This window comes from Thalassophryne amazonica, chromosome 15 (assembly GCF_902500255.1).
Source record: "Thalassophryne amazonica chromosome 15, fThaAma1.1, whole genome shotgun sequence".
Classification (NCBI taxonomy): domain Eukaryota; kingdom Metazoa; phylum Chordata; class Actinopteri; order Batrachoidiformes; family Batrachoididae; genus Thalassophryne; species Thalassophryne amazonica.
In genome coordinates, this window is record NC_047117.1 from 73,950,114 (window position 1) to 73,962,594 (window position 12,481).

General features: G+C 41.0%; 1 protein-coding gene across 1 annotated transcript in view; it reads left to right on the forward strand.

Moving 5' to 3' along the window:
• LOC117527053 overlaps nt 1-12,481 on the forward strand; it is a 44,501-nt gene that overhangs the window by 14,644 nt on the left and 17,376 nt on the right. Inside the window, exons 2-4 of the mRNA XM_034189201.1 lie at nt 1,494-1,588; nt 1,812-1,893; nt 11,903-12,266. Of these exons, the coding sequence (XP_034045092.1) occupies nt 1,494-1,588; nt 1,812-1,893; nt 11,903-12,266 (541 nt within the window). The remainder of the gene's footprint in view (nt 1-1,493; nt 1,589-1,811; nt 1,894-11,902; nt 12,267-12,481) is intronic.

The following is a 12,481-nucleotide window of genomic DNA, read 5'->3' on the forward strand; positions in this document are numbered from 1 at the left end:
TGCCCCTCAGAGCAGCTTTTTCAGCTTGGATCCTGTAGAGAAATTAAAGGTTTTTCAGAGCTTGAATTGCATTGTTTAGCCAAAAACCAGTGTGTGTTGTTGGCAGCTAAAACACATTTTCTTAACAGATATTTTCTCTTACAGCTTGACAATTTTTCTTTTGATGTTTTGGCAGCTGTTTTTATCGAAAGCTTCTGTAAATAAAAACAGAATACAATGATTTGCAAATCCTCTTCAACCTACAGTGGGGCCAAAAAGTATTTAGTCAGCCCCTGATTGTGCAAGTTCTCCTACTTAGGATTTTTAAAGAATTTATTTGTAAATTACTTGTAAATTATTATTAAAGAAGAAGTTACAGGTCTGTGAGAGCCAGAAATCTTCCTTGTTTGTGGGTGACCAAATACTTATTTTCCACCATAATTTACACATAAATTCTTTAAAAAGTCCTACAGTGTGATTTTCTGGATTTTTTTTCTCATTTTGTCTCTCATAATTGAAGTGTACCTATGTTGAAAATTACAGACCTCGCTCATCTTCCTAAGTACGGGATCTTGCACAATCAGGGGCTGACTAAATACTTTTAGGCCCCACTATATTCAACTGAATACACCACAAAGACAAGATATTTAATGTTCAAACTGATAAACTTCATTGTTATTGTGCAAATATTTGCTCATTTTGAAATGGATGCCTGCAACACATTTCAAAAAAGCTGGAACAGTGGTACGTTTACCACTTGTTACAACACCTTTCCTTCTAACAACACTCAATAAGCGTTTTGGACCTGACGACACTAATTGTGAGTGTCATGATTGGGTATAAAATGAGCATCCCCAAAAGGCTCAGCTGTTCACAAGCAAAGATGGGGCGAGGATCACCACTTTGTGAACAACTACGTGAAAAAATAGTCCATCAGTTTAAGAACAATGTTTCTCAACGTTCAGTTACAAGGAATTTAGGCATTCCATCATCTACAGTCCATAATATAATCAATGCCATAAATAAATTACAATGCGTGAAACACCAAAAGGCTGAATATTTTTGCAACCCACTGTGTACACACACACACAGACACACACACACACATATATATATATGCACATGTATTTGTACAATGTTATGAACATCCAGTTTGTCTGAAGCTGTGCAGTAAGATAACAATTTTCTTATGTTTCAGCATAATAAAGTTATGTTATTTGAACACATTCTGATGTTAATATTTAAATCATGTTTCCTTTGCAGAGGATTTATAATTTGGGATCAATTTCTGAGACTGTACTCAAAATACTTTTAGTATGAGGCTGTGCTCACAACATTGTCATGAAATTATTATATTATGCAGTCATATTTGGAAAAGCACAATTTGTATTTATCCATTAATGAGGTCATCGGCTTCTTAACCATCCCCTGACCTGGTGTGAAGTTTGGTCGACGTCTTAATTGATTAAATGATAATTGTGTGTGGGTGTTTGTGTGTGTGTGTTTTCTTTCAGGCGTGGCTGTGGAAGAAAAAGGAAAGGGACACCCATGAAAGTGTTTCTTACGCACAGTGAAGAGGAAAGTGTGTCTGAATACAGTTTCAGCACAGGTGTGTGTTTTTGTGCATGGACTCTGCATCTGCATGCCATGTTGTTGGTGTTATCAGCTGTTTGTGCTTGTGTATTATTTGCACACGTATCTGTTCGTGTGTCTGTATGATTTGAAGAGCAAGTGCGGCAGAGAGGCGGAGAATTGATGACCTTTGTGTATTTGTGTGTGTTTGTACATACTTGTATGCAATGCTTCTGTGCGGATTGTTGCTCTGTGTCCAGGTGATCGTAAGGAAGTGGCGGACTGCAAACGGCCCACAGTGGACGGGCCTTTCATCAAGACAGAGCCTGCTTCCCACAACTGGTGAGTGAGTTCATTTATATAACTTCTGTTTGTCATCTCTGCCAAGAATGTGACATTTTTGTTTTAATTTGTTAGTTCACCAACTATCACCTATCAAGAGTATACAAAAACCAGTGAAACAGCAGTTATAAAATGTATATAGAGTAAAACAAGCAACCGTGTTCTTAGTGGCCACCTGGACCCTGTGATGAGCAACAAGAATTCATAATACAAAGAAAAGGCCTGTATGTGTTGAACATGTGCCCAGATGTGTCCCACTGTGCCACCATTTCTGCTTATTATGTATACTCAACAAAAATATAAACGCAACACTTTTGGTTTTGCTCCCATTTTGTATGAGATGAACTCAAAGATCTAAAACTTTTTCCACATACACAATATCACCATTTCCCTCAAATATTGTTCACAAACCAGTCGAAATCTGTGATAGTGAGCACTTCTCCTTTGCTGTGATAATCCATCCCACCTCACAGGTGTGCCATACCAAGATGCTGATTAGACACCATGATTAGTGCACAGGTGTGCCTTAGACTGCCCACAATAAAAGGCCACTCTGAAAGGTGCAGTTTTGTTTTACTTGGGGGGGGGATACCAGTCAGTATCTGGTGGGACCACCATTTGCCTCATGCAGTGCAACACATCTCCTTCGCATCATCCGTGAAGAGAACACCTCTCCAACGTGCCAAACGCCAGTGAATGTGAGCATTTGCCCACTCAAGTCAGTTACGACGACGAACTGGAGTCAGGTCGAGACCCCGATGAGGACGACGAGCATGCAGATGAGCTTCCCTGAGAGGGTTTCTGACAGTTTGTGCAGAAATTCTTTGGTTATGCAAACCGATTGTTCCAGCAGCTGTCCGAGTGGCTGGTCTCAGACGATCTTGGAGGTGAACATGCTGGATGTGGAGGTCCTGGGCTGGTGTGGTTACACGTGGTCTGCGGTTGTGAGGCTGGTTGGATGTACTGCCAAATTCTCTGAAACGCCTTTGGAGACGGCTTATGGTAGAGAAATGAACATTCAATACACGAGCAACAGCTCTGGTTGACATTTCTGCTGTCAGCATGCCAATTGCACGCTCTCTCAAATCTTGCGACATCTGTGGCATTGTGCTGTGTGATAAAACTGCACCTTTCAGAGTGGCCTTTTATTGTGGGCAGTCTAAGGCACACCTGTGCACTAATCATGGTGTCTAATCAGCATCTTGATATGGCACACCTGTGAGGTGGGATGGATTATCTCAGCAAAGGAGAAGTGCTCACTATCACAAATTTAAACTGGTTTGTGAACAATATTTGAGGGAAATGGTGATATTGTGTATGTGGAAAAAGTTTTAGATCTTTGAGTTCATCTCATACAAAATGGGAGCAAAACCAAAAGTGTTGCGTTTATATTTTTGTTGAGTGTATATTAAATGATGCCAACATGTATTAGGGGTTCACTGATCCTCACCTGTATCTAACCAGAATCCACAATTTCTCAGATGAATATGCAGTAGTTTTTACAAAGTTGTAAATTATGCAGATCCACTGACTCACTGACTCTATTATGTTCATACCTGCCCTGATATTCATAGGAAGTAATCACACAGGGGGAAACCATTATATTTTTTGGAGTGTGAAAAATATAATGGTAAATCCAGTAATGATTAATCCAATGATGCTTGAGATTTTATAATCAAGCATTCAGAGTAGTTGTGCTTCTTGTGTTAACTCTCTCAATGCCAAGCATTTTTCTCCTCCTCTCACATTTTTTACTCACTCTAGCTCATTTATCACTGCAGTTCTACAGCTCTGTTGAATCAGCACAATCATGGCTTGAAGTAAGATGGAACTCATGTACAGGTCCCAAGGTCCATCAAATCCATGGGCCAACTAGGTTTTTGGTACCACTTAGGGGTCTGAACAACACAATCCAGCTTCAGTAAACCATGGCCTGTACAAAAGTGTAGGTTGCCAGCTTTAGCCAGGTAGGAGTCAGTGAATGGTTACAACGGAGTCAGCATTTAAAAATGATTCCACAATATTGAAAAGTACAGTAGTGTTCAGAATAATAGTAGTGCTATGTGACTAAAAAGATAATCCAGGTTTTGAGTATATTTCTTATTGTTACATGGGAAACAAGGTACCAGTAGATTCAGTAGATTCTCACAAATCCAACAAGACCTGTTATATGGCTGGGGGGGCCTGGCTGCCTTTTGTTTCTGTCCTTTGCTTCTCCTTCCAGGTGGTTTGCATTTGGAACTGAGTGGCTGTGTTGCTGAGTTTATCAGGACCTCACCCTGATCACCTGAGGCTGATCACCTGCGGCTCATCAGGACTCACAGCTGTGGTGCATCTGCATGGATTGGAACATGGTGGCATTTAAGACTGGAGTGCACAGTGTGTATTTGCCAGAGACTCGACCTTGTGACCAGACGGGTGAGATCGTCGTCTCGGGAGCCATCTCATCATCAATGGATGCAGAGAACGTCCAGGTTTGATGCACGGTCTGTGAAAGAGGAGGGGGTGAGGTCTCACGCTCGTCAGCACACTTCCTGAGGTGTGTTAGATTTTGTGACTAACATTTATACAGTCAGTAAATGTGGTGTCCCTCACACCTTTATGATATTGAGCTGTATGTTAGTCATGTATCGACTTCCACTGCAGTGGAGTTTTGTGAACTGGATGTTCCATGCCTGCAGGTTGGGAAGTTGATTAGTAATCAAGCCAGGAAGTGTTTGCTGTTTGTACACCTTTAAGTGTTCTCTCTGTGTGTAGAGTGTGGACTCACATAATGGTTCCTTCTTTCACAGACTCGGTTTGTTGCGGCCACCTGGGGGGTGTCGGCGGGGTCCTTGAGTCTGAACAGCTTCTGGCTCCGGACCGTTAGCGCTGCTGGGAGCGCACCACGCCAGACCGCACTTTGTTTTTTATGTATCACTGTTATGTATTAAATTCAGTTAGCCTTTGTACCGTGCTCTGCTTATTTCATACTGGGTCTTTCAAACGCTGGTCGGTTCTCCGAGCTGCGTCCGACACATAACAAGACCAAGCATTCAAGATATGCACACTCTTAAGGCTATGAAATTGGGCTGTTAGTAAAAAAAAAAGTAGAAAGGGGGTGTTCACAGTAATAATAGTGTGGCATTCAGTCAGTGAGTTTGTCAGTTTTGTGGAACAAACAGGTGTGAATCAGGTGTCCCCTATTTAAGGATGAAGCCAGCACCTGTTGAACATGCTTTTCTCTCTGAAAGCCTGAGGAAAATGGGACATTCAAGACATTGTTCAGAAGAACAGGATAGTTTGATTAAAAAGTTGATTGGAGAGGGGAAAACTTATACGCAGGTGCAAAAAATTATAGGCTGTTCATCTACAATGATCTCCAATGCTTTAAAATGGACAAAAAAAAAAAAAACAGAGACGCATGGAAGAAAATGGAAAACAATCATCAAAATGGCTAGAAGAATAACCAGAATGGCAAAGACTCACCCATTGATCAGCTCCAGGATGATCAAAGACAGTCTGGAATTACCTGCTGTGACAGTTAGAAGACACCTGTGTGAAGCTAATTTATTTGCAAGAATCCCCTGCAAAGTCCCTCTGTTAAATAAAAGACGTGCAGAAGAGGTTACAATTTGCCAAAGAACACATCAACTGGCCTAAAGAGAAATGGAGGAATATTTTGTTGACTGATGAGAGTAAAATTGTTCTTTTTGGGTCCAAGGCCCGCAGACAGTTTGTGAGGCGGCCCGCAGACAGTTTGTGAGGCGACCCCCAAACTCTGAATTCAAGCCACAGTTCACAGTGAAGACAGTGAAGCATGGTGGTGCAACATCGTGATATGGGCATGTTTCTCCTACTATGGTGTTGGGCTTATATATCGCATACCAGGTATCATGGATTAGTTTGGATATGTCAGAATACTTGAAGAGGTCATGTTGCCTTATGCTGAAGAGGACATGCCCTTGAAATGGGTGTTTCAACAAGACAATGACCCCAAGCACACTAGCAAATGAGCAAAATCTTGGTTCCAAACCAACAAAATTAATATCTCACAGATGTGCAGAAATCATGAAAAACTGGTTATACAACTAAATACTAGTTTAGTGATTCACAGGATTACTAAAAAAGCAGTTTGAACATAATAGTTTTGAGTTTGTAGCATCAACAGCAGATTCTACTATTATTGTGAACACCCCCTTTTCTACTTTTTTTTTTTTACTAATAACCCAATTTCATAGCCTTAAGAGTGTGCATATCATGAATGCTTGGTCTTGTTGGATTTGTGAGAATCTACTGAATCTACTGGTACCTTGTTCCCCATGTAACAATAAGAAATATACTCAAAACCTGGATTAATCTTTTTAGTCACATAGCACTACTATTATTCTGAACACTACTGTATATTACAATATTTAGCAGTTTTTAAAGATAATAAAAAGGTTTAGTTTGGACTATCTATGACTGAATGTTATGGAGAAAAACAAACAAAGAAGCAAAAAACAAAACAAAACCCTAAAACAATTATGTTGACAAAGGCCAGTTTCAGTTTGTACAGGGTTCAAAATGTAAAGTTGCTCCAACTGTGGTAAAGAGTTATCCAAATTATTGGTTGAGCTAATATGGTTTTAAAAAAGAACAGTGTGGGTGTCTTGAAAAGCACTCTATAAATCCAAGTCATTATTGTTGCCATCTGTCATGCTTTGTTACCATCTTACAGGATATGTCAGGCTGATCTTGTATGACCATTACTTTGTCAACCAAGCATTCAGCACAGTCAAAATTATTCCATTTATTAATCATATTAGATCAACCAATAATTTGCGCCACTTTTTACCAAAAGTGGAGCAACTTTAACCTTTGACCACTGTAAAAACTGAAATTGACCTTTATGTCAGTATTTTTGCTGTTTTTACCCGACAAGTAGAAATACCTGTTGGTTAAAATGCATAATCCATCCATCCATCCATCCACCTTCTACCGCTTAGTCCAATTAAGGGTCGCGGGGGGCTGGAGCCTATCCCAGCAGTCATAGAGAGCGAGGTGGGGTACACCCAGGACAGGACGCCAGTCTGTTGCAGGGCCACAAACAGACAAACAAACACAGACACACACCTACGGACAATTTTAAAGACTCCAATCCACCTAACCCGCATGTCTTTGGATGTGGGAGGAAACCGGAGCACCTGGGGAAACCCAGGAGAACATGCAAACTCCACACAGAAAGGCCACGGGAATTGAACCCACAACCTTCTTGCTGTGAGGCAGCAGTGCTGACCACTAAGCCACCGTGCTGCCCTAAAATGCATAATATAAAATATTTAAAAAAATTAAGTGTAGTGACCATATTACATTATTCAGAGAATGAAATGTTTAAAAAAAAATACTGGGTGCTGTCTTTTTTTGTGGGAAAACAATGGTTACTCTAATTGTTTTTGAAAATACTGTTGCACAATACTCTGCTAAAGCAAGTTGAAGAAATAAAAACAACTTAGATCAAAATACATCTAACATCAAAGCCAGTGGTATACTTTAAATATACATGTGTTTATTGTTTTTCAGATATTATCATTATGCTCGCTATGCAGCTAAGCACTTTTATCCTAACACATTAGTGATGTGGCCGATTTAAAGGACATGTCGCACAGAAATCATAACAACTTAGTTTTAGGCTGTTAGTGACCATCCAATGATACACCAGGACTGTGTGCACTTCCATGACTGGTCTCAAAGTATACGGCATTCGCAACAGACAGCTACGGAGACTGCCATAACCAGAGTGCTTGTGAGTAGTCATTTTTCTGAGTGTTTCTGACAGCATTTAGGTAGCTTTGAGGAAACGTCCCAGTGTGCTGTTGAATGGAATGTATAGAATGGAGCTGCAGATTAATTGCAAAGTTTACATAAGTGTCATGTCATGTTATGATGACTCGGTTTTTCAGTGATAGCTGTTAATTTTGATGCAGTCATGGTAAAAGCAGCAGCCGCTCTCCACTGTGAGAAGACTTAGTGCATGTCCATTAATCATGAATGCAACCTTTTAAAAGCAGTCGCTGCTAGAGACTCAGCTTTGTGCATGCACATAAGTGTTGTCATTGATGTAACTGTGAAAAATCTAACAAATACATCGGTGTGATCAAGCAGCCTGAAAAACACTGGAGAGTTCCCACATGTATGTTCACGGCGGTAGCTATAATGGGGTTAAAGCAGCGTTTTGCTCCACTACAGACACTACACATCAAGATCCAAAATCCGACAGGCTCTCTCAAAGTAAAATAAAAATAACAAAGCCTACCAGCGCCACTGAGGAGAACAAAATGCAAAAGGAAAAAAAAAAATGAACAGGGCACCGACCTACTTGTAGAATGATTTCCAAGTTTAAATACATAAAGTCTACACCATCAAATAAGTCATTACGCACGGATCATCCACAATTGCCAACTGGAGAATAATGTCCATGTCCACTCCATCAAAGAGATCCTGACTGGTACCATCATGCACAGATGCTGCGCGATCGACAGCCAAAGAATAATGTCCAGGTCCATGCCATCAAAGAGGTCCTGGCTGGCACCATCACACATTAATGGCGCGTGATTGCCAGCTGGAGAACCATGTCCAGGTCCACGCCATCCACGTGTGGACAGATGTCCTCCACAGCTCTGCTGTGTTTAAGCCCACCTCTGTGCGCGGGGGCTGACCACGGCCGCCAACATGAGCTTTTTTGCCATTATGGTCCTGCTTTAGAAGAAAAAGAGGAAGAAAAAGGATAATCCCAGCTGGTGCTGACAGGTGTGCCCAGCCCTCTGACCATGTGCCACCCCTGCTGGACTCTCTTGGTCACTTCCAAAAGCGGCTCTTTCTCCAATCATCTCTCTTATTTTGGCGTGGTCCCACAGCAGCTCCGCCGTCAGCTCCTCACAAAGTTCTCTCATGATTCTGGACTGTTAAATAGAAAGACCATTATCTCCTGAAAATAATGTATTCAGACTTTTTTCCAATGTAAGAAATACATCTGCATGTTCAGGCAGCCTGTAAAAACAGCATCGTGGAGACGTTCCACATACGCATTCACAGCAAAAGTAAAATAGCGGCCTGTGGCACAGGCAGCAGAGTCAACACACATTAGGATCCAAAATCTGACAGATTCAAAAAATGAAGAATTTCAGGTTGAAGTGTGTCTTCTCCTCTCTGTACATCCTATGTAACTCCCAGCCATCACTTTCCAATAAAAGCTCAGAAGCTTCGTTATCAGACGTAGCAGTGTTCGTTTCAGTCTGTCTGACGGCCATCGAGATATTTCTGCATTTGCTAAAATGTACGTCACACGCCAAGAAACAGCGAAAAATGCAGAGTAAGATATTTTCCGGAAATCCACCTGCTGACTCGCCAAGCAATAGGGCTAATTAGCAATAAAAATACATCAGCGACCATTACTTATTAATGCAAGTGCAAAGATAGACTTACAGTCATGAATACTTTGATGTTGTGTTGCTAACCGGGGCGTTAAATGACATGTTCTTTAAGTGACAACTTGTGTTGTTGCTGAACTGATATCATAGCTGCAGTCAGTCAGAGGCTACTAGCTGCAGCTGCTGTGGTGGATTGTGTCTGTCTTTTTTGAGCATTTTATTACAAATATCTGTAATAATATGGCTCTTTGTGGGGTTAAATCTTGTAATGGATCATCTAAGATGTGTGTGCACCAGTATTTGCATCAAGTGAAATTGTCATGTGGTGTAATTTTGGATGCTAACATTGTTAACATTTTAGCAGTTATTAGTAGCTTGATGACATTAGGTCCAGTTAATCCATGATTTCTGAGGAAATAAGCGGGTCATAATTTTTAATTCCCACACCACAGCAAAACAATTACGAGAGCCACCAGTCAGCCCCCCAAAATGTGATTTAATAACCATCCAAAAAAAGGTTAGCCTGTTCAGTAAGCTTGTGGGTAATTCTTAAGATGGGGTTGTGTTCTGCCATCATTTCTCCTGTCCAGGTCATACACAGTCTCACCCATGCTCCACCTTTTGCCCATATATGGTTTGGCCCTGCAAACACACAGTCAACAAGCCACACACGTTGGACGCATTTTAGATAGGATAACTCCATAACATTCGGTCAAAAATAGTCCAAAAACTAGACATTTATGTAATCCATATGACCAGACAAATAATGTGGTGTAGATTTCAATATGATTGGAGCATTTTTAAATGCTAACCCAGGTGTAATCCTTCACTGACCCCTACCTGGTTATAGCAGTCACCCTAGGATGACCATTATACATTTTTGTGTAGGACATGGTACAGGGTACTGTGGCAGGATTGCAAGTGTCATTCAGTTTCCCTAAGTGACGGGATGCCGGCCCAGTGCAGCCAACTTTCCTAGCAAAGGCTGGTACCCATTTACAACCGGGTGGATGAAGATGGTCTGAATACCACCCAGAGAAGTCTTAGTGCATGGCTTATTAGAAATTACAGGCTGTGTAGGGAATTGAGAAAATGGGCTGTGACAGCCCTGAGGGTAGACAAGGAGGCGTTTGTTCGAGAAATCTGTGATCAGGTGAATTAAAACACTTCCTTCCTCAAAACTTACACATCACCTCATCCGGTTGTTAAGTGTGATGTAACGCATCGTGATTTTCAACTTCCGGGTCCAAACAGAAAAGGTGTGCTGTCATTAACATTGAGAACTGCACTGATATGCTGTGATCAGGCTGCACTTAAACCGTTGCACACGGACAACAGCATTAACATCGCAACATAAAACTTTGTATATTGTGCCTAAAACTCTCCTGGATATATTAACTGGGTTTTTAGACATTGTTATTGTATTTGTTTTATGTAAAAATGCCAGAAGCTCAGGTCATTTCTCCGTTATTTTCAACAGGAGTTGCTGTGAGCTGTGATCGCTTCCTGTTCATGTCATTCAGTGGGAAAGTGAAGTTTGCACTTTAACGTCCTGTTTATTGTCCTTTATAACACTGTTTGTCCTCTTTGTTCCAGAGTAATATGTATATAAGATGTCTGAAATTCAGTTTGCGTTTATTAAATTCCACGCAGGTTAAACCTAGCAGACATGGATCATTGGTAATATTTGTTTCAGCAAGTTTTCAGGGTCTCATGGATGCAGTCTCTTATTAATGTGATGAAAAGCATAAAAAATTACATTTTAGTAGTACAGTGGAACCTTGATTTACAAGTTTAATTTGTTCCATGACCAAGCTCGTAAGCCAATCTGCTCATATTCCAAACGAATTTCCCCCTTTGAAAATAACTAAAATAATTTTAATCCGTTCTAGCCTTGTAAAATGTCCCCAAATCACTTTAAATTATGGAAAAATATTTTTTTATTAACAAACAGACATGTATATTTTACCTGTGCATAATAAAATATATAAAGTAAAAGAAAAAAGTTTTATTAAGTGTTCTTACCTTAGAAACAGACAAATGCGGTTAACGGAGGCGGAGAAGGGAAGGACAGAGGTTTGCACACACTGTAAACATAAACTAAACTTGAACTGTAGATCCTTAAAAGGATCATACAGACGTAACTTTAATTGTAAACTTGCAGGTCTTTGGACCCGGAAATAGATTTATCACAATGCATTATGTCAGAGCTTAACAATCGGATTGCACTCATGGCTGGCAATGGCTCAGTTCTGACAGATGCCTCTGCTGTACTGTGCAATTGGGCCTGTTATGTACTTTGAGCAGTTGTATAAGGCTCATCATCCTGTTGATATGTTAAATCAACTGCATTTCTATAGCTTTTCCAACTGGTGCAGATCAGTGATACGTCTCACATACGTACTTACACTCAAACACCGATATCAGCCATGATATAAAAACACAATAAATAGGATCTGTTCTCTCAATAGATCAATCCTCTCAAACTCAAGTAAATCTTTCCTATGCATGCAAGAAAATGGAACGTCAATGGTTACAGAAGAGGAACAGATCAGTAACACATGTTGTTTTGTTAAAAAAGTGAGTTTTAGCCCCACTCTCTCACTCTTTTCCCCTCTCAGTGGCCCATCAGAGCAGGCTGAGGGCAAAGTTTCTACTGGATTCCAGACCAGCTCTCTCACAGCCTCTGCATCAGCTCCACCTGTATCTACAGCTCCAACTCCAACACCAATTCCTGCCCCTGCTCCTGCCGCAGCGGTTTCAGCTCAGGCTCCTTCCCTGTCCACTGCATGTACAGCTCCATCTGCCCAAATAGCTTCTGTTCCGGCCAGAACAGCCGATTCCGTCCCTCCCTCCCCTAACTGTCGCATCCGAGAGGTCCACTGTGGAACTCAAGTGCGACTGGTGGTCATCGCTATCCGAGACATCATCAAGGGCGAGGAGATCACGGTGGACTACAGCCTGACAGAGTGGGGAGAAAACCTGGTCAGTGCCAAATAAAGCACGCAAACAACATGTGTACACCATCATACTAATTATGAATGTTCAAGTGTGCAGTGGCAAAATGGAATGTTCCATTCAAGGTTGAAGCCTTGTTGGATGGATACATTCATTATTTGTTTTATATGATGCCTAATGCCTGGTTCACAAGGCAGGATAATTAGGCCGATATCGGACCTGATCTTCCCCTTCTGACAATC